At 37.2% G+C, this 22,125-nt stretch overlaps 1 protein-coding gene across 4 annotated transcripts in view; it reads left to right on the top strand.

Annotated features, from left to right (window-relative positions):
* The window catches only part of KANSL1L (KAT8 regulatory NSL complex subunit 1 like), a 172,214-nt gene that overhangs the window by 70,791 nt on the left and 79,298 nt on the right, over positions 1-22,125 (top strand). For all 4 annotated transcript variants that reach the window (XM_030804129.1, XM_030804130.1, XM_030804127.1 and 1 more), the window contains exon 4: positions 17,249-17,446. In XM_030804129.1, the coding sequence (XP_030659989.1) occupies positions 17,249-17,446 (198 nt within the window). The remainder of the gene's footprint in view (positions 1-17,248; positions 17,447-22,125) is intronic.

The following is a 22,125-nucleotide window of genomic DNA, read 5'->3' as shown; positions in this document are numbered from 1 at the left end:
AGTATTCCATGGTGTATGTGTACCACATTTGCTTTGTGCAGTCTACCACTGATGGGCATTCGGGATGATTCTATGCCTTTGCTATTGTGCATAGTGCTGCAATAAACATACACATGTGTGTATCTTTATAATAGAATGATATATATTCCTTTGGGTATATACTCAGTAATGGGATTGCTGGGTCAAATGGTATATCTGTCTTTAGGTCTTTGAGGAATTGCCACACTGTCTTCCACAATGGCTGAACTAATTTCACTCTCACCAGTGGTGTAAAAGCATTCCTTTTTCTCCACAACCTTGCCAACATCTGTTATTTTTTGACTTTTTAATAGTAGCCATCTGACTGGAGTTAGATGGCATCTCATTGTGGTTTTGATTTGCATTTCTTTAATGATCAATGATGTTGAGCTTTTTTTCATATGATTGTTGGGCGCATATATGTCTTCGTTGAAAAGTGTCTTTTCATGTCCTTTGCCCACTTTTTTATGGGGTTGTTTGTTTATTTCTTGTAAATTTGTTTAAGTTCCTTTTAGATGCTGAATATTAGACCTTTGTCAGATGCATAGTTTGCAAAAATTTTCTCCCATTCTTTAGATTGCCTGTTTACTCTGTTGATAGTTTCTTTCTCTGTGCAGAAACTCTCTTGTTTAGTTAGTTTACGTTTGTCAGTTTTTGCTTTTGTTGCAGTTGCTTTTGGCATCTTTTGGCTTTTGTTGCAGTTGCTTTTGGCATGAAATCTTTGCCTGTGCCTATGTCCTGGATGGTATTGCTTAGGTTGTCTTCCAGCATTTTTATAATTTTGGGTTTTACATTAAGGCTTTAATCCATCCTGAGTTAATTTTTGTATGTGGTGTAAGGAGGGGGTCCAGTTTCAATCTTTGCATATGGCTAGCTAGTTATCCCAGCACCACTTTTTTATTTTTATTTTTTTCTTTGGAGACGGAGTCTCACCCTATCACCCAAGCTGGAGTACAGTGGCGTGATCTCAGCTCACTGCAACCTCCGCCTCCCGGCTTCAAGCAATTCTTTTGCCTCAGCCTCCTGTGTAGCTGGGACTACAGGTGCACGCCACCAGGCCTGGCTAATTTTTTTTGTATTTTAGTAGAGATGGGGTTTCACTGTGTTGCCCTGGCTGGTCTCGAACTCCTGAGCTGAGGCAATCCACCTGCCTGAGCCTCCCATGGTGCTAGGATTACAGGTGTGAGCCACTGTGCCTGGCCAGCACCACTTACTGAATAGGAATTCTTTCCCCATTGCTTATTTCTTTCAGGTTTGTTGAAGATCAGACAGGTGTAGGTGTGTGGTCTCATTTCTGGGTTCTCTTTTCTGTTCTATTGGTCAATGTGTCTGTTCTTGTTCGAGTACCATGCTGTTTTGGTTACAATAGCCCTGTAGTATAGTTTGAAGTTAGGTAGCCTGATGCCTTCTGCTTTGTTCTTTTTGCTTAGCATTGCCTTGGCTATTCAGGGATGCCTTCTGTTTCTTTCTCTTGTCTAATTGCTCTACCTACAACTTTCCAGTATTATATTGAAGGATAGTGGTAAAAGTGGGCATCCTTGTTATGTTCTAGATTTCAGTTTTCTCTCCCATTCATTAAGATACTAGCTGTGGGTCTGTCATATATGGCTTTTATTGTGTTGAGGTGAATTCCTTTATACCCAATTTATTGAAGGTTTTTATCATGAAGGATGTTGAATTTTATTATCACTTTTTCAGCATCAATTGAAATGACCATATGGATTTTGTCCTTCTTTCTGTTGATATAATCTACCAGATTGATTAATTTGCGTATGTTGAACCATCTTTGCATCCCTGGAATGCATCCTACTTGATTATGACAAATGATATTTTTAATGTGTTGTTACTTGATTTGCTAATTTTTTGTTAAGGACTTCTGCATCAATGTAATCAGGGATATTTGCCTATAGTTTTCTCTTTTTTAAAAATGTGGTTTTGGCTAGTTTTAATATCAGAGTAATACTGTCCTTGTAGAATGGTTTGAAAGTATTTCCTTCCCTTCTATTTTTCAGACTAGTTAGAGAAGGATTGATACTACTTCTTCTTTAAGTGTTTGGTAAAATTCAGCAGTGAAGCCACTGGGTCCTGGGCTTTTCTTTTTTTCCTTTTTTTTTGAGACGGAGCCTCGCTCTGTCACCAGACTGGAGTGCAGTAGTGCGATCTTGGCTCACTGCAACCTCCGCCTCCCAGGTTCAAGAGATTCTCCTGCCTCAGCCTCCTGAATAGCTGTGACTACAGGTGCGCGCCACCATGCCCAGCTAAGTTTTGTATTTTTAGTAGAGACAGGGTTTCACCATGTTAGGGTTTCACCATGTTGGCCAGGATGGTCTCGATCTCTTGACCTCATGATCTGCCTGCCTCATCCTCCCTAAGTGTTGGGATTACAGGCATGAGCCACCACACCCGGCTCTGGGCTTTTCTTTAATAGAGGACTTTTTTTTTTTTTTTCTCTTGAGACAGGGTCTTACTCTGTTGCCCAACCTGGAGTGGAGTGGCACAATTTCGACTCACTGCAGCCTCAACCTCCTGGGCTCAAGCAGTCCTTCCACCTCAGCCTCCTTAGTAACTGGGACCACAGGCACACACCACCACATGTGGCTAAGTTTTGTATTTTCTGTAGATATGGGGGTTTTACCATGTACCCAGGCTGGACTGAAACTCTTGAGCTCAAGCAGTCTGCCTGCCCTGGCCTTCCAAAGTGCTGGGATTACAGGTATGAGCCACCATGCTTGGTATAATGGAAGACTTATTAGTGATTTAATCTCCTTACTCATTTTTGGTTTGTTAAAATTTTCTATTTTTTGTTCTGTTTTTTTTTTTTTTTTTTTGAGATGGAGTTTCTTGTTGCCCAGGCTGGAGTGCAATGGTGTGATGTGAGCTCACAGTGCAACCTCCGCCTCCCGGTTCAAGCAATTCTCCTGCCTCAGACTCCCGAGTAGCTAGGATTACTGGCATGTACCACCATGCCTGGCTAATTTTGTATTTTTAGTAGAGACAAGGTTTCTCCGTGTTGGTCAGGCTGGTCTTGAACTCCTGACCTCAAGTGATCCACCCACCTCAGCCTTCCAAAGTGCTGGGATTATAGGTGTAAGACACCGCCCCCGCCCCCCCATCTTTTTTTTTGAGTTGGAGTTTTGCTTTCGTTGCCCAGGCTGGAGTACAATGGCATGATCTCACCTCACTGTAACCTCTGCCTCCCGGGTTCAAGTGATTCTCCTGTCTCAGCCTCCTGAGTAGCTGGGATTACAGGCATGCACCACCACACCCGGCTAATTTTTTTGTATTTTTGGTAGAGACAGGGTTTCTCCATGTTGATCAGGCTAGTCTCAAACTCCCAACCTCAGGTGATCCACCTGTCTTGGCCTCCCAAAGTGCTGGGATTACAGGCATGAGCCATCGTGCCTGGCCAAAATTTTCTATTTTTTCATAATGCAATCTTGCTAGGCTGTATGAATCAAGAGATTTGTTTATTGATTTTAGATTGTTCAACTTGTTGGTTTATACTTTTTCATAATAGTATTTTATAATCCTTTGTATTTCTGTTGTATCCGTTGTAATGTCTCCTTTTTTATTTGCAATTTTTTTTGACTCTTCCCTGTTTTTTTCTTAATCTAGTGAAAAGTTCATCTTGAAGGATATATTTGCTAGGTATACTATTCTAGGATGAAAGTTTTTTTTTTTCAGCACTTTAAATATGTCATGCCACTCACTCCTGACCTGTAAGGTTTCCCACTGAGAAGTCTGCTACCAGACATATTGGAGCTCTTTTGTATGTTGTTTCTTTTCTCTTGCTGCTTTTTGAATCCTTTCTTTATTCCTTCCCTTTAGGTGTTTGATTATTGAATGTCTTGAGGTAGTTTTCTTTGGATTAAATTTTCTTGGTGCCCTATAACCTTCTTGTACTTGAATATTGGCATCTTACTCTAGATTTGGGAAGTTCTCTGTTATTATCCATTTGAATATACTTTCTACGCTGATCTCTTTTCTCTTCCTCATCTTTAAGGCCAGTATCTTACTTAGGTTTGCCCTTTTGAGGCTATTTTTTTGATCTGATAGGTGTGCTTTATTACTTTTTATTCTTTTTTCCTTTGTCTCTTCTGAGGTATATTTTCACATAGCCTGTCTTCAAGCTCACTAATTTTCTTCTTTTTGATTAATCCTGCTGTTAAGAGACTCCATCTAGTACATTCTTCAGAATGTCAATTGCATTTTTCAGCTCCAGAATTTCTGCTTGTTTCTTTTTAACTGTTTCAGTTTCTTTGTTAAATTTATCTGATAGGATTCTGAATTCCTTATTGTGTTACCTTAGATTTCATTGAGCTTTCTCAAAACAGCTATTTTCAGTTCTCTGTCTGAAAGGTCACATCCCCGTCTCTCTGGCATTGGTCTTTGGTGCCCTATTTAGTCCATTTGGTGAGGCCATGTGTTCCTGGGTGTTCTTTATATGTTCTTTATACTCATAGATGTTCGTCTGTGTCTGGACTTGAAAAGTTATTTATTTATTAGTCTTTGCGTCTGCACTGATTTGTACCAGTCCTTCTTGAGAATGCTTTCTAGATATTGAAACACCCTTGGGTGTTGTGATCTAAGTCATTGGTCACTGCAGTCATATCCCCAACTTTAGTAACACTGCATCTTTTGTAGACTCGTAGAGGTACTACCTCAGTAGTCTCGGGTAAGATCCAAAAGCCTTCTCTGGATTACCAGTCAGAGACTCCTGTTCTCTTCCCTTACTTTCCCCCAGGGAAACATAGTCTCACCCTCTGTACTGAGCTGCTTGGAGCTAGAAGAGGCGTGACACAAGGACCACTGGGACTGCACAGGGTCAGATCCGAAGACAGCACAGCACTGGTCTCACCTAAGGCCCGCATTGACCACTATCTGGCTATCGTCTGTGTCTCCTCAAGGCCCAAAGATTCTATCATCAGCAGGTGGCAAATCCACCCAGGCTTATGTCCTTCCCTTAAGGGTGGCAAGTTTTCTCCCCAGTCCCGGGTGGGTCTAGAGATGCCATCTTGGGACTCCACCTGGTGCTGTATTCTACTGCAGCTGAACTGGCACCCAAGTCACAAGACAAAGTCCTCCCTACCCTTCCTTTCTCTTTCCTCAAGGAGAGCAGTCCCTTCCCGTGGCCACCACTGCCCCAGGGCCACAGCAAGTACTGCCTGTCTACGGCCAATGTTTACTAAAGGCCCAAGGCTTCTTCAGTCAGCTTTTGGTGAATGCTGCCAGTCCTGAGTCTCTCCCTTCAGGACAGTGGGCTCCCCTCTGGACCAGGGTAGGTCCAGAAATGCTTGGTGCTTTACCCCATTGTGGCCAAGCTGGTAACCAACCTGACTTTTAGCTCTTATAAAGATGCTGTTTTATGTGGATAGTGTTCAATCTGGTATTCCTATGTTGGGAGGTAGTGGGGGTACAATTGCTGGAGACTTCTATTCAGCCATCTTCTGCCTCCCCTCTCTCATGCTATTTTTATGGTAACATTTTTATTAGAATAGATTTGGGGGTAGATATTGGGATTAACAGGCGATTGGTAGAAGGAAAGGAAAGTTTTGGAAAGTTCTTGGGCGTGTGCAGTTATTGCTTCATGCTAACTCATGGATTGCATGTGCAAATTCAGGGGTAGTTAATATGAAACATGCAGTGGAAATTTAGGCTGTGATGTCAGTCAGTCATCTGTGCAAACTTCTGTCAGCCATTTTGGTTTTAACTGATTTTTGCCAGTTTACTCTTGTTCTCACAAGGTTAGAGAGTTTTGGCATCTCAGTGGGTTATGTCTTTAATTATCTGCTATCCTACAAACTCAAGAATTTTTGCTAGTTACTGACTTCTTACTCCTTGGGTTATAGTTTGAGTTTCAGTATCTCAACAAGTTGTTTCTTTTCTTATCTGTTATCCTATAAACATAGGAATTTAGACTGGTTTTCTTAACTCTTTGTGGCATGGTTTCATAAATTTTATAATTGTTATATCTTGTTATACTGAGTCTTATTAATATATAATGTCCTTATCTCTTGTAACCTTTTTTAATTTAAAATCTGTTTTGTCTGATATTGTATATAATTTTTAAAAATCCTTCCACTTTCAACTTATTTGTGTCATTGGACTTAAGTTGAATCTCTTGTAGACAGTATAGAGTTGGATTCTGTGTTTTTATCCATTCTAATTTCTGTGTTTTGGAGAGTTTAATCCATTTACACTTAACGTAATTACTAAGAAGGATAGACTTACTTCTGTCATTTTGCTGTTTTCTATATATCTTTTACCTTTTTTTGTTTTTCATTTCCTGCACTACTGTCTTCTGTTATGTTTATATTTTTTTGACACTGAAATGTTTAAATTTCTTTCTTATTTCCTTTTGTATATATTCTGTAGATATTTTCTTTGTGGTTGCCCATAGGGATTACATTTAACCTCATAAAGTTATTACATTATAATTTGAATTTATTCCAGTTTAACTTTAGTAACATATAAAAACTCATTTCCTTTACAGCTTTGTTCCCACCCCTTTCGGTTGTTGATGTCACAAAATTATATCCTTATACTAATGTGTCCCAAAGCATACATTAATAATTGTTTTAAATATATTAGTTTCTTAAATTATGTAGAAAACAAAATGTGGAGCTACAAACCAAAGTTACCACAAGTCTAGCTTTGGAACTAATGTATTTTTTAATGTACTAGTTATTTAAATCATGTAGAAAGCAAGAAGTTACAAACTAGTGTTACAATAATACTAGCTGTTATAATTATGCGTGTATTTAACTTCATTGAGATTTTTCTTTCATCATACAGCTTTAAGTTACTATCTAGGTCTTTCATTTCACCTTGTACGACTTCTTTGAGTATTTTCTGCAGAGTAGGTCTAGTGGTAAATGACTCCCTCAGCTTTTGTTTACTTAAGAGTGTCTTAATTTTTTTACCTTTGAAGGACAATTTTCCTGAATAGAATAGGATTTTAGGTTGGCCAGGGTTTTTTTATTGTTGTTGTTGTTATTTTGTTTTGTTTTGTTTTGTTTGTTTTTTGCTTTGAATATGTTGACCTAACTGCCTTTGGACCTCCAAAGTTTATCATAAGAGGCTACTGATAGTATTACGGAGGATCCCTTGCATGTGCTTCTTTCTTGCCGCTTTCAAGATTCTTTCTTTTTGTCATTCAGTAGTTTGATTATAATGTGTTTCTTTGTAGTACTCTTTGGATTCATCTTATTTGGAGCTCATTCAACTTTTGATATTTGTAATCATGTCTTTCATCATATTTGGGAAGTTTTTAGCCATTATTTCTTCAAATATTCTCTCTGCCTGTCTTTCTCTTCTTTTTCTGGAACTCCCACATTTATATGTTGGGCCACTTAATAGTGTTCCACGTGTCCCTTAGACTTTGTTCACTTTTCTTTAATCTGTTTTCTTTTTATGCTTTGCACTTGATTATTTTTACTGTCCTGGTTTCAAGTTCATTGATGTTTTTCCTGCCTGTTCACATTTGCCTTTGAATACCTCTAGTGAATTCTTCATTTCAGTTATTATACTTTTCAGCTCTAGAATTTCTGTTTGGTTTCTTTTCAGGTTTTCTGTCTCCATATTGATGTTTGCATTTTGTTCATAACATCTTTTTCTTTTTCACATCACTTTTTTAGCCTTTTGAGCATCTTTAAGACAGTTGTTTTAAAGTCTTTGTCTAATATATCTTCCATCCTGTTTTCAGGGACAGTTTCTGTTTATTTATTTTTTCCTTTGAATGCTCCATTTTTCCTGTTTCATTGTATGCTTTTTGTTTTTTTGTTGTTGTTTTTGGAAACTGGACATTTGACTCTAATAACGGAAATCAGATTCTTTCCCTTTCTGCAGGACTTTTAAAATCATTTTTGTTTATTATTTTGTTTTTCTCTATTGTTGTAGGTTGTTGGTGTGGCAAGAATAAGCCTGAAGTGTATAGTTAAAATCTTATTTTTTCTGAGCCTGCACCTTTTCTTGGAAATGCCCAGTTGCTTTCTAATTTTCCCCATTGATGCAATTGTTTTAAAATGCCCTGCTTTTAATGTCTGGCTCCCAAAAGGGGAAAAGAGAAAAATGAAGAGAGGATTTCTTTTTTAAAGGGTGCTGGCCCTTTAAATCCCCAGGAAGGCCTTCAGCCAGAGCAGGAGGGAATTGCAATGAAAGGAGGGAGGTACTACAACAATGGTTGTTTGCCTCTTTGTCTGTACCTCTGTGATCAAAGGTTACAATCAGTGATCAGAACACAGATCCCTAATATTTGCAACGAAGGGTCCTTTTCCCCTATCCTGATTTATGCAGGCTGTATGTAGATTGCTTCAGAAATGTACGAATGGCTGCCTGCCATGGGACTAGGTGTGGGGATGGGTAGCTGCTATTGTGCTAAGAGCTAAAATTGATGAAAATTAACTGCACGTTTACTGTCCAAGCCTGCCCTTTGAACTTGCAAGTCTTCAGGAAACTCCAGATTTTTGAAGTAATGACATTAGACAGATTCTGCCAATGCAGGTGGTGTCTAGGTGGGGTGACAGATTCCTGGTGGTTCCTGTTCCAACATATAGAAGCGATAAATATTTGTGGTGATGGATATGCCAATTACCCTGATCTGATCACTATACATCGTATGTATTGAAATATCATTATATATACCATAAATATATACAATTATTTGTCAATTAAAAAATAAAGTAGATTGGTCGGGCGCGGTGGCTCACGCCTGTAATCCCAGCACTTTGGGAGGCCGAGGCGGGCGGATCACGAGGTCAGGAGATCGAGACCATCCTGGTTAACACAGTGAAACCCCGTCTCTACTAAAAATACAAAAAATTAGCCGGGCGCAGTGGCGGGTGCCTGTAGTCCCAGCTACTCGGGGGGCTGAGGCAGGAGAATGGCGTGAACCCGGGAGGCGGAGCTTGCAGTGAGCCGAGATTGCGCCACTGCAGTCCGGGCTGGGCGAAAGAGTGAGACCCCGTCTCAAAAAAAAAAAAAAAAAAACAACAACAACAACAAAAAATTAAATAAATAAATAAAGTAGAAAGAAATAAGAGACATGCACTGAAAGGAGTTTTTGACATTTGGGTCTCTGGACACTTAAACTTTGTGTCTTTGTACATCTCAGAATATCTTCATTTAACCCTCACTCTTAAATGGTATTTTAGTTTGGTGTTAAATTCTAGTTTAACAGTTATTTTCCTTTAGCACTTTAAAGATGTGTTTTATTGTTTTGTTTGATACTGAGGAGGAGTCTACTGTCAATGTGATTATTTTTCTTTTCTGGGTACTGTCTTTTCTGTCTGGTACCTTTAAGATGTTCTTGTTGTATAAGGTATAAGGAAGGGATCCGGTTTCAGGTTTCTACATATGGCTAGCCAGTTTTCCCAGCACCATTTATTAAATAGGGAATCCTTTCCCCATTGCTTGTTTTTGTCAGGTTGCTGCTATAAAGACACATGCACACGTATGTTTATTGCAGCACTATTCACAATAGCAAAGACTTGGAACCAACCTAAATGTTCAACAATGATAGTCTGGATTAAGAAAACATGGCACATATACACCATGGAATACTATGCAGCCATAAAAAATGTTGAGTTCATGTCCTTGGTAGGGACATGGATGAAACTGGAAAACATCATTCTCAGCAAACTATCGCAAGGACAAAAAACCAAACACCGCATGTTCTCACTCACTCATAGGTGGGAACTGAACAATGAGAACACATGGACACAGGAAGGGGAACATCACACACCAGGGACTGTTGTGGGGTAGGGGGAGGTGGGAGGGATAGCTTTAGGACATATACCTAATGCTAAATGACAAGTTAATGGGTGCAGCACACCAACGTGGCACATGTATACATATGTAACAAACCTGCACGTTGTGCACAGGTACCGTAAAACTTAAAGTATAATAATAATAAAATTTAAAAAAAAAAGTAAAAAAAAAACATGTTCTTGTTTATTTGATGTTCTACATTCTTACTAACAGGTATCAAAGGATTGTCTTTATGTTGCTTGGTACTCAGAGTACACATTTTTAACTGTACAGTTCACTGAATTTTGACAAATGTCTACTCTTGTAACCATCACCATGACCATAATGTAGGACATTTCTATAACCTTCAAAAATTTCACTCCTTCCTCTTTGCAGTCAATCTCTTTCCTTCAGGCTCTTTTCTCTGGCAACCACTAATCTGTTTTCTATTGCTACAGTTTTGCCTTTTCTAGAATTTCATATAAGTCAAATAATAAAACATTAACCTCTGTTTTGCTCTTTCACTTAGCATAATGCTTTCGAGGTTCATCTGTGTTGCTGTATATATAAGTAATTTTTTCTTTTTTATTGTTGAGCAGTATTCCGTTGTAGGATTGTACTATCATTTGTTTGTCTGTTTCCTAGGTCATGGAAATTTAGGTTGTTTTAGTTTTTGGCTATTATGAATAATGCTGCTATATATATTCATGTATAAGTTTTTGTGTAGACATGTTTTTTTTTTTTCAGAGTCCGCATTTATTTGTTTTAATTTCTTTTATATTTTTGAGACAGGGCCTTGCTCTGTTGGCCAGGCTGGAGTGCAGTGGCATGATAACGGCTCACTGCAGCCTTGACCTCCCAGGCTCGAGCAATCCTCCCACCTCAGCTTCCTGGGTAGATGGGACTACAAGAATACACCACCACACCTGGCTAATTTTTGTATTTTTAGTGGGGATGGGGTTTCGCCATGTTGCCCAGGCTTGTCTCGAGCTCCTGGGCTCAAGCTATCCACCTGCCTCAGCCTCTTAGCCTCAGCCTCTTAAAGTGCTGAGATTACAGGTATAAGCCACTGCACCCAGCCCAGAGTCCATGTTTAGTCCAAGGTGTTACATCTTTCTTCAATTCTAGAATATTCTCTGCTACTATCATCCAAATATTGTGTTTGTCAGTTTTTTTCTCTTCCATTTTTGTGAAATTCTCATAGATCGAGAGGTTCAAACAAATTTTTCATGTCTGTTAACCACTCTTTAATTTTTTAATCTCATTTGTCTCTCTGTACCACAAGGAATTCTTTACTGTCTTTTAATTTGCTAATTCTGTCTTTGACCATATTCTGCTTAGACTTTGTCCTATATATTGGCTTTTACATTGGCTTTTACTTTGTGATAATGCTTTTTATTGATAATTTCTAATTAGGTTGTTTTCAAACTTGTTTAAAAACATAAATGAAAAGGAATAGGTTTCTAGAAATTCAAGGCCTTACGAAGTTGACAAAACTGCCTCTCTCTACACTTTATATGATAAGAGATAGGATTGAGAAAACCTTTGAATAATAAAGGACCAAAGTGATTTGGAGCTAAATATCAGACTAAGGATACCATCCTCTGCAAAACCTTTGAGCTAGATAAAATTATACTTAGGGCAGTGGAGGAAGATTAAGAATGTGGATTTTCCATCAGAACTTAATAGCTTATGAGAACCCCCACAAGGAAGCAGAGAAAGAGGAACAGGAGAAAGGAGTATGTAGGTAGGTATAGGGGTTACAGGGTGAAAGAAATATCCTTTGAGAATGCATCAGAGAACTGTGGGTGTGATTGTCGGTACATGGAACTGCCTGAAAACAGAGAGATGGGAAGCCTTCTGAGTTTCTGAGTGAGTTCTACCGAAGAAATTACAAGCTTGGCCTATAAAAAGCCTTTTACTGGCCAAGACTTAAACCAGTCCTTAGGACGCCAACCTTCTACGAACAAGAAGCAGGTTAAGAGCTTTGCAGTTCCTAAAGAAGTCAAAAACATTTACTGATATTGCCAAGGAAGGTAATATAAAAGAAAGAAGCTTTATATTTATATTTATATTACCAATATAAATTTTAAATTTATATTACCAATATAAATTTTAAATTTATATTACCAATATAAATTTTAAATTTATATTACCAATATAAATTTTAAATTTATATTACCAAGGAAGGTAATATAAAAGAAAGAAGCAGGCTGATTCAGGAGCCATAGAGAACAGTGGATAGAAAGAACCCTTTAATAGGAAGCACAAATCAGGGCCTAATTAAGCCATACCCCTAGGGTAAGAAGCCCTCACAATATTGGTCCAGCAGAATGTTAGCATTAATATAGACCAATAGCTGACTTATATTCTTTATTCTTTACATTTCCAAGTGGGAATGTTCATTGTGGTCTATTTTCCCAAAGAATCAACAATACAAATGAGTTCTTATGCAATCTAAATATTGCTAAATATTTATTTGTAACTTTGTTGTTGTGGGAAACAGTATTCTATGTGGCCATACTGTAGACATCCTGGAGATAATCTAATATTGAAGGTTGATAGGGATAGGTCTGAAAAGAAAAAGCTCAGAAGGGAAGGGATCAGAGTCCTTGAACCATGTAGTTTGCCTAGCCTTACCTAGGGGTCTGCACATCCACAAAGATTAATAAATTTTAGGCTCTATCTATCATGAGTTTATATTCTGGTAAGGGAGATAAAACCTATAATCGTTTCAATATATGTAATATATTTAGTAATACCTGTTTTTTTTTAAAAAAATTGTACTTTAAGTAGAATACACGTTTTTATAAGATATTTGAAGTGCCATAGAGAGAATACTTATGGGTAAGAGGGTCAGAGAAAACATTAAGAGAAGAAAGTGACATCTCAGTATGACTTGGGGGGATGAACAGTAATTTTTTGATGAACCAATGGAACTAGAAAAAGGCGTTTTTTACAGGTTTGAAGGTGTGAAACAACATGATCATTTTCAGGAATGACAAAGTAGGATGGTATTTAAAAGAGCAGAAAGTATGTGTTATACAAGAAAAGGAAAAGAAGCTAGGAAGTGATGGAGTATGTTTAATATCTGGTAGCAATTAGTGGTGGTGTCTATAGGAAGGTAGGAAGAAGGATAGACATAAAACCTTAGGCTTACTAGTTCTGTGAGATTTGAGGGAACCACATTCACTAAGTGTTTCCTGATGAAAATTTATTAGTTACTTTTTCTCATTGTTCACTGTTATCTTTACAGGAGCCTTCAGTTTTAGTAATTTCCCAGTCGTTTCAAGATCACCATATAATCTCTCCTCTTTGATCGTTTTCCATAAAGGATATAATTTCACACATGTTTTTTATAGCAAATAGAGTTCTAAGAATAAGTCAAGTATAAAACAATTTAGATATTCCAAAGAAAGTGGGTTTGCAGTTAAATTAATGAATAAGATTTATATTTCAATCTAGACAGTCTGATTCATAATCCTTTAACTTGAGAAAGGATAGTTTAATACTCTATATTTTCTAGGCAGTACTGTATACTTCTTGTTTAAACTCTTTTAAAAGCTTGACTGCATGTTTATATAATATCTACTGGAATAAATTGTTTTAAGGAAAGACATCTAAACTTCCCTGTAATAACTTATATGACCTTACCTTTTTCTTAATTCAGGATAAATGTGTATCTGGCCCTTTGTTCCTTTAAGAATATCATTATGTTTATTTTATGGAACATGCCACAAAACTATACTATTAGAATACAATGTTTTTGTTATTTTAGTAGTTTCTCATTACATTTATTAGGAATTAGTCAAAGTGTTTAGTTGTTTATTTATATGTAACTTAGTTGAGATGTTATTATATAAGAAAAACATCACTTTCCTTGCTCTTACAGCTTCTTGAGTTATTGCAAGAAAAAAATTGAGAAGGATGGCCAGTACTGTCTTGAAACAGAACTTTCTGTTTAATGTATTTTAAATGTAAAAAAAATTGTTCTCAGTTAAATTAGAGATAAAAGGAAAGGAAAGAGATTGAGAGATGCTGTTTTGTAAATATCCTGTTTAAATAAGTGCTAGTTTGTGCCTTAAGTCAGAAAACACATCATTTTCCCCTTTACCATTCTTCTTATGGTCTAAACTTTGCTTAAATTTTTAGAGGAGAAGGCCGGGCAAGGTGGCTCAAGCCTGTAATCCCAGCACTTTGGGAGGCCGAGGCAGGCGGATTACGAGGTCAGGAGATTGAGACCATCCTGGCTAACATGGTGAAACCCCGTCTCTACTAAAAATATTTTTTAAAAAATTAGCTGGGCGTGGTGGCGGGCACCTGTAGTCCCAGCTACGCGGGAGGCTGCGGCAGGAGAATGGCGTGAACCTGGGAGGCAGAGCTTGCAGTGAGCCAAGATTGCGCCACTGCACTCCAGCCTGGGCGATAGAGCAAGACTGTCTCAAAAAAAAAAAAATTATATCTATATCTATATATAGATATAGATATTTAGAGGAGAAGAAAGCAGTTATTAGCAACATCCTTTGGTGGTTCTTGCGACAGCTTTGTCAACATATTACAGATTTCTATATTTCCTCTTTTCCCTGCTTCAAGCTTTCTAATAAGACAACAGAAAAAAATTGAAATATTTTTCTTGGGAGAACACTGGCTATATCAAATGGTTTTTCTCTTAGATTTCTTTTGTTATCCTGCAGTAGGGGCTTCCACATTCTAAATTGTACCTTTTGTGTGTTTTAAATTTTTTATTTAAAGTTTTACTTAAAATTAACTTTGGTGAATTTATGTGAATAATAGAGATGTTGCTGAGGCAGTTCTTTTTTCACACAGTGTTTTCTCTGTGAAGACCCTGCGTTGTCAGGAGTTCTCTTCTCAGAAACAGTTGATTTGCTTTCATCTTATACTAGAGTTTTCACTTGTTTCAGTTGTTGTAACTCATTTTTCTAAAAATATTTTATGTCTTATCTATGTTGTTTTACATATCAGAATATCCTTTTACTAATTTTTTTAAGAACAGAAACTCTTTGCTGTATCCCCAGAGGATTAAATATAAATATTCAACCCTTTCCTCTCCATTCTTGGCAATGGTGGATCAGAATGGGCCACTCTCCTCACACTCCAAGAGTTTTGTCCAGGGTAGTACTTTATGGAGGAAAAAACAGATTATGAAGTTGACTATGATGGTCTCCCTGGTTTAATTTTAATTTTTTTTTTTTTTTTTTTTTTTGACAGAGTCTCTGTCACCCAGGCTGGAGTGCAGTGGTGCGATCTCGGCTTACTGCAACCTCCTCCTCCTGGGTTCAAGCAATTCTTTTGCCTCAGCCTCCCAAGTAGCTGGGAACAAAGGCGTGTGCCACGATGCCCAGCCAATTTTTGTACTGTTAGTAGAGACAGGGTTTTGCTATGTTGGCCAGGCTGGTGTTGAACTCCTGGCCTCAAGTGATCCACCTGCCTCAGCCTCCCAAAGTGCTAGGATTATAGGCGTAAACCACCACGCCCTGCCTCCCTGGTTGAATTTTAAAAATATAGTTCTTTATTAAACTAACTATAGCAGGCTTTGTACTTATAGAAAGGTAGTATTCTAAAGGTTTGGAAATAGAACTTTGAAATTCAGAATAGAGTTTTCCTATAGATGCAGATTTATAAATATGGATTCTGAAATCAGACTAATCTATACAGACTGAAATCAGACCAATCTATACAGACTGGCCCATACTATAAACTGGAATCAAACCAAAGACAATTGCAGTTAAGTTGATAAAGTGGAAACTTGTGTTTCTTTTACATGCAGGTACTTGTGGAGAAACCTAGTGAGAGACTTGCAGAAATTTTGAATGGATACTCTCAAGAGCTTTTCAGATTGATGATACCATATCTATTATATCTAATTTAATTTTTAAAATACCAAATGAAAGAAGAACTTTTGAGCATGTTTCTTCAGATTTCTTGACGGCCATATTTGTTCATTCTAAGAAAACAGTAATTGGGATCAAGTGGCTCCCCTTCTCCTTGGAAAAGTCAGCATGTTAGCACTATTCAAAATGTAGATTTTTTTAAAAAGTGCATTTACTACTTTTACCAAAAATTGTACTACAAAATAATAAAATATACATTTAATACCATAACTGAATATGTGCATTGTAAAGTTATACTCTAAATTATATAGTGTAAACTAAAACTCATATATAACACATTATTATCTACAGGCAGTTTCCATCTTATAAATAAGACTTACGCATGATGTAGGTGGCCCACAGCAATCATTTAATTCATTCCATTTTTGAAATAATGCACACTAATATTAATATGTTTATTTTTTATTACAAGAATATAGTATTTTAGCCACATTAGGAGTGTAATAATTTTCCAACTAGCCTATAGGAATTTATTAGCATTTTTCAAATATATATATATATTTTCAAATATATATTATATGTTTATATATGTAAAACCTGTGTGTGTATATAATATATAATATATGTAATATCAGTATATATATAACAATATCTGTGTATGTGTAATATATATATGGTATATATTGCTATATTATTTTCAGGAGGAAGGGTGGTAGAATGGATAGGAAGGAAAGAAATTTTACAGTGAGAACTGATTATGAAACCATTAAGATCATGCCTTTGCACTCCTTTTATCTCTTTCTCTGTTGTCTCCATTGCCTCTGAGGAAGCTAAAGTTGAGAACAGTTGGAGTGAGGAAGCTGGGGAATGGAGGAGAAAGCCAAGCAAACCAGTTGAGGAATAAGTATGTTTGTGAGTAGGAGGCAGAGAGTACAGAGACAACTTGATCCCTATTCATTCTCCCAGTTCCTTACATTTCAGAATATACCCCATCAAAGTTGAAAGCTTGTGTCTTTATTATTAACACAGCTACCCTGAAAGCAGTGGGAACTTTGATTGGCCTAGAGAGTACTTTTTCTCAGTGGTGCAGTCCTATCTCTGGTTGCTGGCTGACAGCAACAGGGGCAGGGCTCCTTAGGGTGCTCTGAAAGGAGTTAGGATAGAGTTAGATTGTTGTTTGGATGTTTGTAAATTTGGTGTTTTAATTTATAAAACTGGGAGTGCTCAAATGTAAAGCACAAATAGAAATGCTAGTGACCAAAATATCAGGAGATTCTATCAGGAAATATTCTGGATTTCATTCTGAAATGTCCATGTTCTGTGTATAATATGCCTTTAATTTTATTTTAATATGTCATGCTTTTAATGCCAATAATTAAAACCAATTAGAAAAAAACTGCAGGTATGTAAGTTAAGAAAATATTTTGCAAATCCAACCTATCAACCATACATGTTATTTTAGCTACACATGTTTTAAACCAGCCAATTCTTTACAAAGTTAAACTATCAAGTTTATATTTTCTGAATTCCAATGGATAAGCAGAAGCATAGATTCAAGTGCATTGTAGCATTAAAGGTGGTTTAATAATCAGTTTGTTTTCATTTCAACTTTCTCATTGTTTTTTGTCTAGGGGATAGTGGTCCTAGAAGAATGTCAACTTCCAAAAGATATTTTGAAAAAACAAATGCAATTTGCAGACCAGGCAGCTTCACTAAACATTCTAGGGAATCCTCAGGTTCCCCAAGAGTGTCAAGATCCTGTACCGGAACAAGATTTTGAAATGTCACCAAGCAGCCCTACTTTACTTCTTCGAAACATCGAAAAACAGGTAAAGTCAAAGTAAGGGTATCAGTGGTATGAAATGACTTTTCATTGATTTTGTAAACTATTCAAATAAACATCATTATATGTGTATCTTCCTGGTATATGGGTTATTAAACTAGGCCATTTGGCATTAAATGCAATTAAAATATTTGACATATGACCAGTCTCCATTATAATACCAATATAATTAAAATTATTTAAATATAATATGTAAGTAGTGGAATTGGTATGGCTATAGGATGATAATTTATTTTTACAGGGATTAGAAAATCCTTTTTCTAACAAAATTGTTTATCATTGGATTTTTTTCAAGGAGAGAGAGCAGTTGTACCAGTTAATATGTCTGAATGGTTGTTTAACTAATTTATTGAACAAGATTTTTAGTGAAAGATAATATTGGAATATGGATTTGTTCATAAAAAATGATTATGTAAATGGAAAGTCAAAAAAGCTCCTAACAATTACTTTGATTCCAAAGCCTTCCTTGGTATCTAAATTCTATTGCGGATAACTCCACAAGCTTAATTATTCTGGCCAGTCTATCCTGTATCTGTCCTTGGAAATCCAACAATTTATTTTGATTTAGACTTTAGTGGCTCTTAAACAAACTCAGTTTCTAGGACTTTTTTTATTATTATACTTTAAGTTCTAGGGTACATGTACACAATGTGCAGGTTTGTTACATATGTATACATGTGCCATGTTGGTGTGCTGCACCCATTAACTCGTTATTTACATTAGGTATATCTCCTAATGCTATCCCTCCTCCCTTCCCCCACCCCACGACAGGCCCTGGTGTGTGATGTTCCCCTTCCTGTGTCCAAGTGTTTCATTGTTCATTTCCCACCTATGAGTGAGAACATGCGGTGTTTGGTTTTTTGTCCTTGTGATAGTTTGCTGAGAATGATGGTTTCCAGCTTCATCTATGTCCCTACAAAGGACATGAACTCATCCTTTTTTATGGCTGCATAGTATTCCATGGTGTATATGTGCCACATTTTCTTAATCCAGTCTATCATTGATGGACATTTGGGTTGGTTCCAAGTCTTTGCTATTGTGAATAGTGCCGCAATAAACATGCGTGTGCATGTGTCTTTATAGCAGCATGATTTATAATCCTTTGGGTATATACCCAGTAATGGGATGGCTGGGTCAAATGGTATTTCTAGTTCTAGATCCTTGAGGAATGGCCACACTGACTTCCACAATGGTTGAACTAGTTTACAGTCCCACCAACAGTGTAAAAGTGTTCCTATTTCTCCACATCCTTTCTAGCACCTGTTGTTTCCTGACTTTTTAATGATCACCATTCTAACTGGTGTGAGATGGTATCTCATTGTGGTTTTGATTTGCATTTCTCTGATGGCCAGTGATGATGAGCATTTTTTCACGTATCTGTTGGCTGCATAAATGTCTTCTTTTGAGAAGTGTCTGTTCATATCCTTCGCCCACTTGTCGATGGGGTTGTTTGGTTTTTTTTCGTAAATTTGTTTGAGTTCTTTGTAGATTTTGGATATTAGCCCTTTGTCAGATAGGTAGATTGCAAAAATTTTCTCCCATTCTGTAGGTTGCCTGTTCACTCTGATGGTAGTTTCTTTTGCTGTGCAGAAGCTCTTTAGTTTAATTAGATCCCATTTGTCAATTTTGGCTTCTGTTGCCATTGCTTTTGGTGTTTTAGACATGAAGTCCTTGCCCATGCCTATGTCTTGAATGGTATTGCCTAGGTTTTCTTTTAGGGTTTTTATGGTTTTAGGTCTAACATGTAAGTCTTTAATCCATCTTGAATTGATTTTTGTATAAGGTGTAAGGAAGGGATCCAGTTACCACAAAAGAGCCTGCATTGCCAAGACAGTCCTAAGCCAAAAGAACAAAGCTGGAGGCATTACGCTACCTGACTTCAAACTATACTACAAGGCTAAACAGCATGGTACTGGTACCAAAACAGAGATATAGACCAATGGAACAGAACAGAGCCCTCAGAAATAATACCACATATCTACAACCATCTGATCTTTGCCAAACCTGACAAAAACAAGAAATGGGGAAAAGATCCACTATTTAATAAATGGTGCTGGGAAAACTGGCTAGCCATATGTAGAAAGCTGAATCTAGGACTTTTTTACTTTAAAGCTGAGCCATTCTTCACCATAGTTGCATCATTACATTGTTCCTCTGGGAAATTATACAGATTCATGCCTGCTTGCATCTAATTTTCCTGAGTTTTTCTGACATACAAGGAAATAACTAAATACAGGTTACTGTCTTATTCCTGGTAAACCAAAATATGGTATAATTTCTTCCACCCTGTATTTGTTAAATTTATAATTGCCCAGAGTTTTTCTTAATTGGAATGCATAATCAAAGCACTTATGAATATTTTGTAATTTAGAAAGCTGTTTGGTAATTATCTGATGTCAAATTTTAATGCACTTGACCATATAAGCATTGATTTAAATTAGTTTTTGTTATATTTCTATATTCCCACTTTCCTCTTTCTTTCCCCTCCCCTCATCCAATAGGATCAACCCTTGTTCGGTTTGACCCTAGTTGTTTCACATTCTAGAGTAATTTATTTGCTTACTCAGTCAAATCTACTTTCACCATCTTTAGTTCAGTACTTATTCATTGGAAATTGTAATCTGATTAAATTAATTCTAAGATATTTTCATTTCTAAAAGAGATTTCTTGTACTTTTTCCTTTCTCCTTGATATCCCCAGTTTTTTTAGGTTGGACCTGAGATGACATCAGAACTGCCTAATTTGCAGATCCTAGTGCAAAATGAAGTTGTGGAGCCCTTTGTTAAAAACAGTTATGAATTTAAAGACAGTGACAGCAGAGCACTAAGCAAGCATAGCCTCCATCTGCGCTCAGCCTGGTGCACAGGTTGCATGCCCATGAAGCTGGTCCTGGGTAGCATTTTAGGTCTGATTGCTGATGAAACTGTCAGGGCCTTTGATAGTATAGGGAACCAAAGAGTTGTGAGAGCAGTAATGGCTCCATGTAAGGAGAGCAGAAGTAAAAGATGCAGAAAGGGCAGAAGCAATTACTTGTAGAGGTTGTTAATAAATTGCCTATGAACAAGGCATTTGTTCTTGAAATGTGGTAATAATGCTTTTTATAGGCCAAGTTTTAAAAGCTGAAGTTGTTTTTAAATACTTGTTGGCTGGGCATGGTAGCTCATGCCTGTAATCCCAGCACTTTGGGAGACCAAGGTGGGCAGATTGCTTGAGCCCAGGAGTTTGAGACCAGCCTGGGCAACATAGGGAGACCCTGTCTCTACAAAAAATACAAGAAGTAGCTGGCCTTGGTGGCACACACCTATAGTCCCAGCTACTCAGGAGGCTGAGGTGGAAGGATCACTTGAGCCCAGGTGGCAGAGATTGCAGTGAGCCAGATGGCACCACTGCACTCTAGCCTGGATGACAGAACGAGACACTGTCTGAAACAAAAAAACTTGTTGAGGAAGATAGTCTAGGAGTGAGTTAAGTGGTAGATATGGCAAGCCCATTATTATGCATGGTTTTCTTAGGATAATCTACTGATATATAACTGTTCACTCGTATTCTTTTGGCTTGACTAAAGTAGTTTTGTTAGAGTTGGAAGTTAAAATATAAAGGCACTATTGAGTTGTAGACGATCATTTAAAAAAATAACTTATTGATTCATAGTATTAATACATGCTTGCATTGTTAGATAATATATAGTTCATAAATTGAAAAGTATTAATACCTTGTTTTTAGTACTTTAGGTCAGCTGTTCCCAACGTGTTTGGCATGAGGGACTGGTTTTGTGGAAGACAATTTTTCCGCAGGGTGGGGATAGGGGTATGGTTTTGAGATGAAACTGTTCCACCTCAGATCATCAGGCATTAGAGTCTTATAAGGATCAGCAACCTAGATCCCTTGCACGTGCACTTCACAGTATGGTTTGCACTGCTATGAGAATCTAATGCTGTGGGTGGTCTAACAGGAGGCAGAGCTCAGGTGGTAATTCTTGCTGGCTCTCTGCCCACCTCCTGTCATGCAGCCTGGTTTCTAACAGGCCTTGGACAGGTACCCATCAGCAGCCCAGGGGTTGGGGACTTCTGCTTTAGTGATTTAAAATGAATTTGCTACTGGTGTATTTACATTATAAATCTTGTTATGAATAGCTAGTGTTTTAACTTACAGTTGATTAGTTTTTGTTTTCAGAGTTCAAATTATGCTTCTCTTAATTTTACTTTTCTTAATCACATTTTCTCTGTGACTTTTCTATTCCCCATATTCCCCATATGACTCAGGTATGCGAGGTTTTATTGGGCCAGAATAGGCTGATTCTTAGGGTAAAGATAGGAATTGTAATTTCCCCCTTCCTGGCCCATTATTCACATATATCCAATTAGCAACTTCCAATGCCTTAAAAGATTTTAGATGATGTTTTTTGGAGGTGGAACAATGACAGGAATGTTTTAGTGTTTCCAACTGGAAGATATGAGATACTTCAGAATTTATTTGCATGACTAACGATTACTTGCTAAATGGATAAAGAATCCATTTCTATTGGTGATTTTAAAAATGAGCTTTAATCTAAAAACTGAGTAATAATTTTTAAAATGACATCATTAGGTACATACTATCTCGAAAATAAATGGTGAAAACATTTCAAGGTCTTTCTCATGAAAGACTTTTTGAAGGGATAAAATA

This window comes from Nomascus leucogenys, chromosome 22a (assembly GCF_006542625.1).
Source record: "Nomascus leucogenys isolate Asia chromosome 22a, Asia_NLE_v1, whole genome shotgun sequence".
In the NCBI taxonomy this organism is placed as follows: Eukaryota; Metazoa; Chordata; class Mammalia; order Primates; family Hylobatidae; genus Nomascus; species Nomascus leucogenys.
The sequence above is the reverse complement of the archived record's forward strand: the minus strand, read 5'-3'. Positions and strand labels throughout refer to the sequence as shown.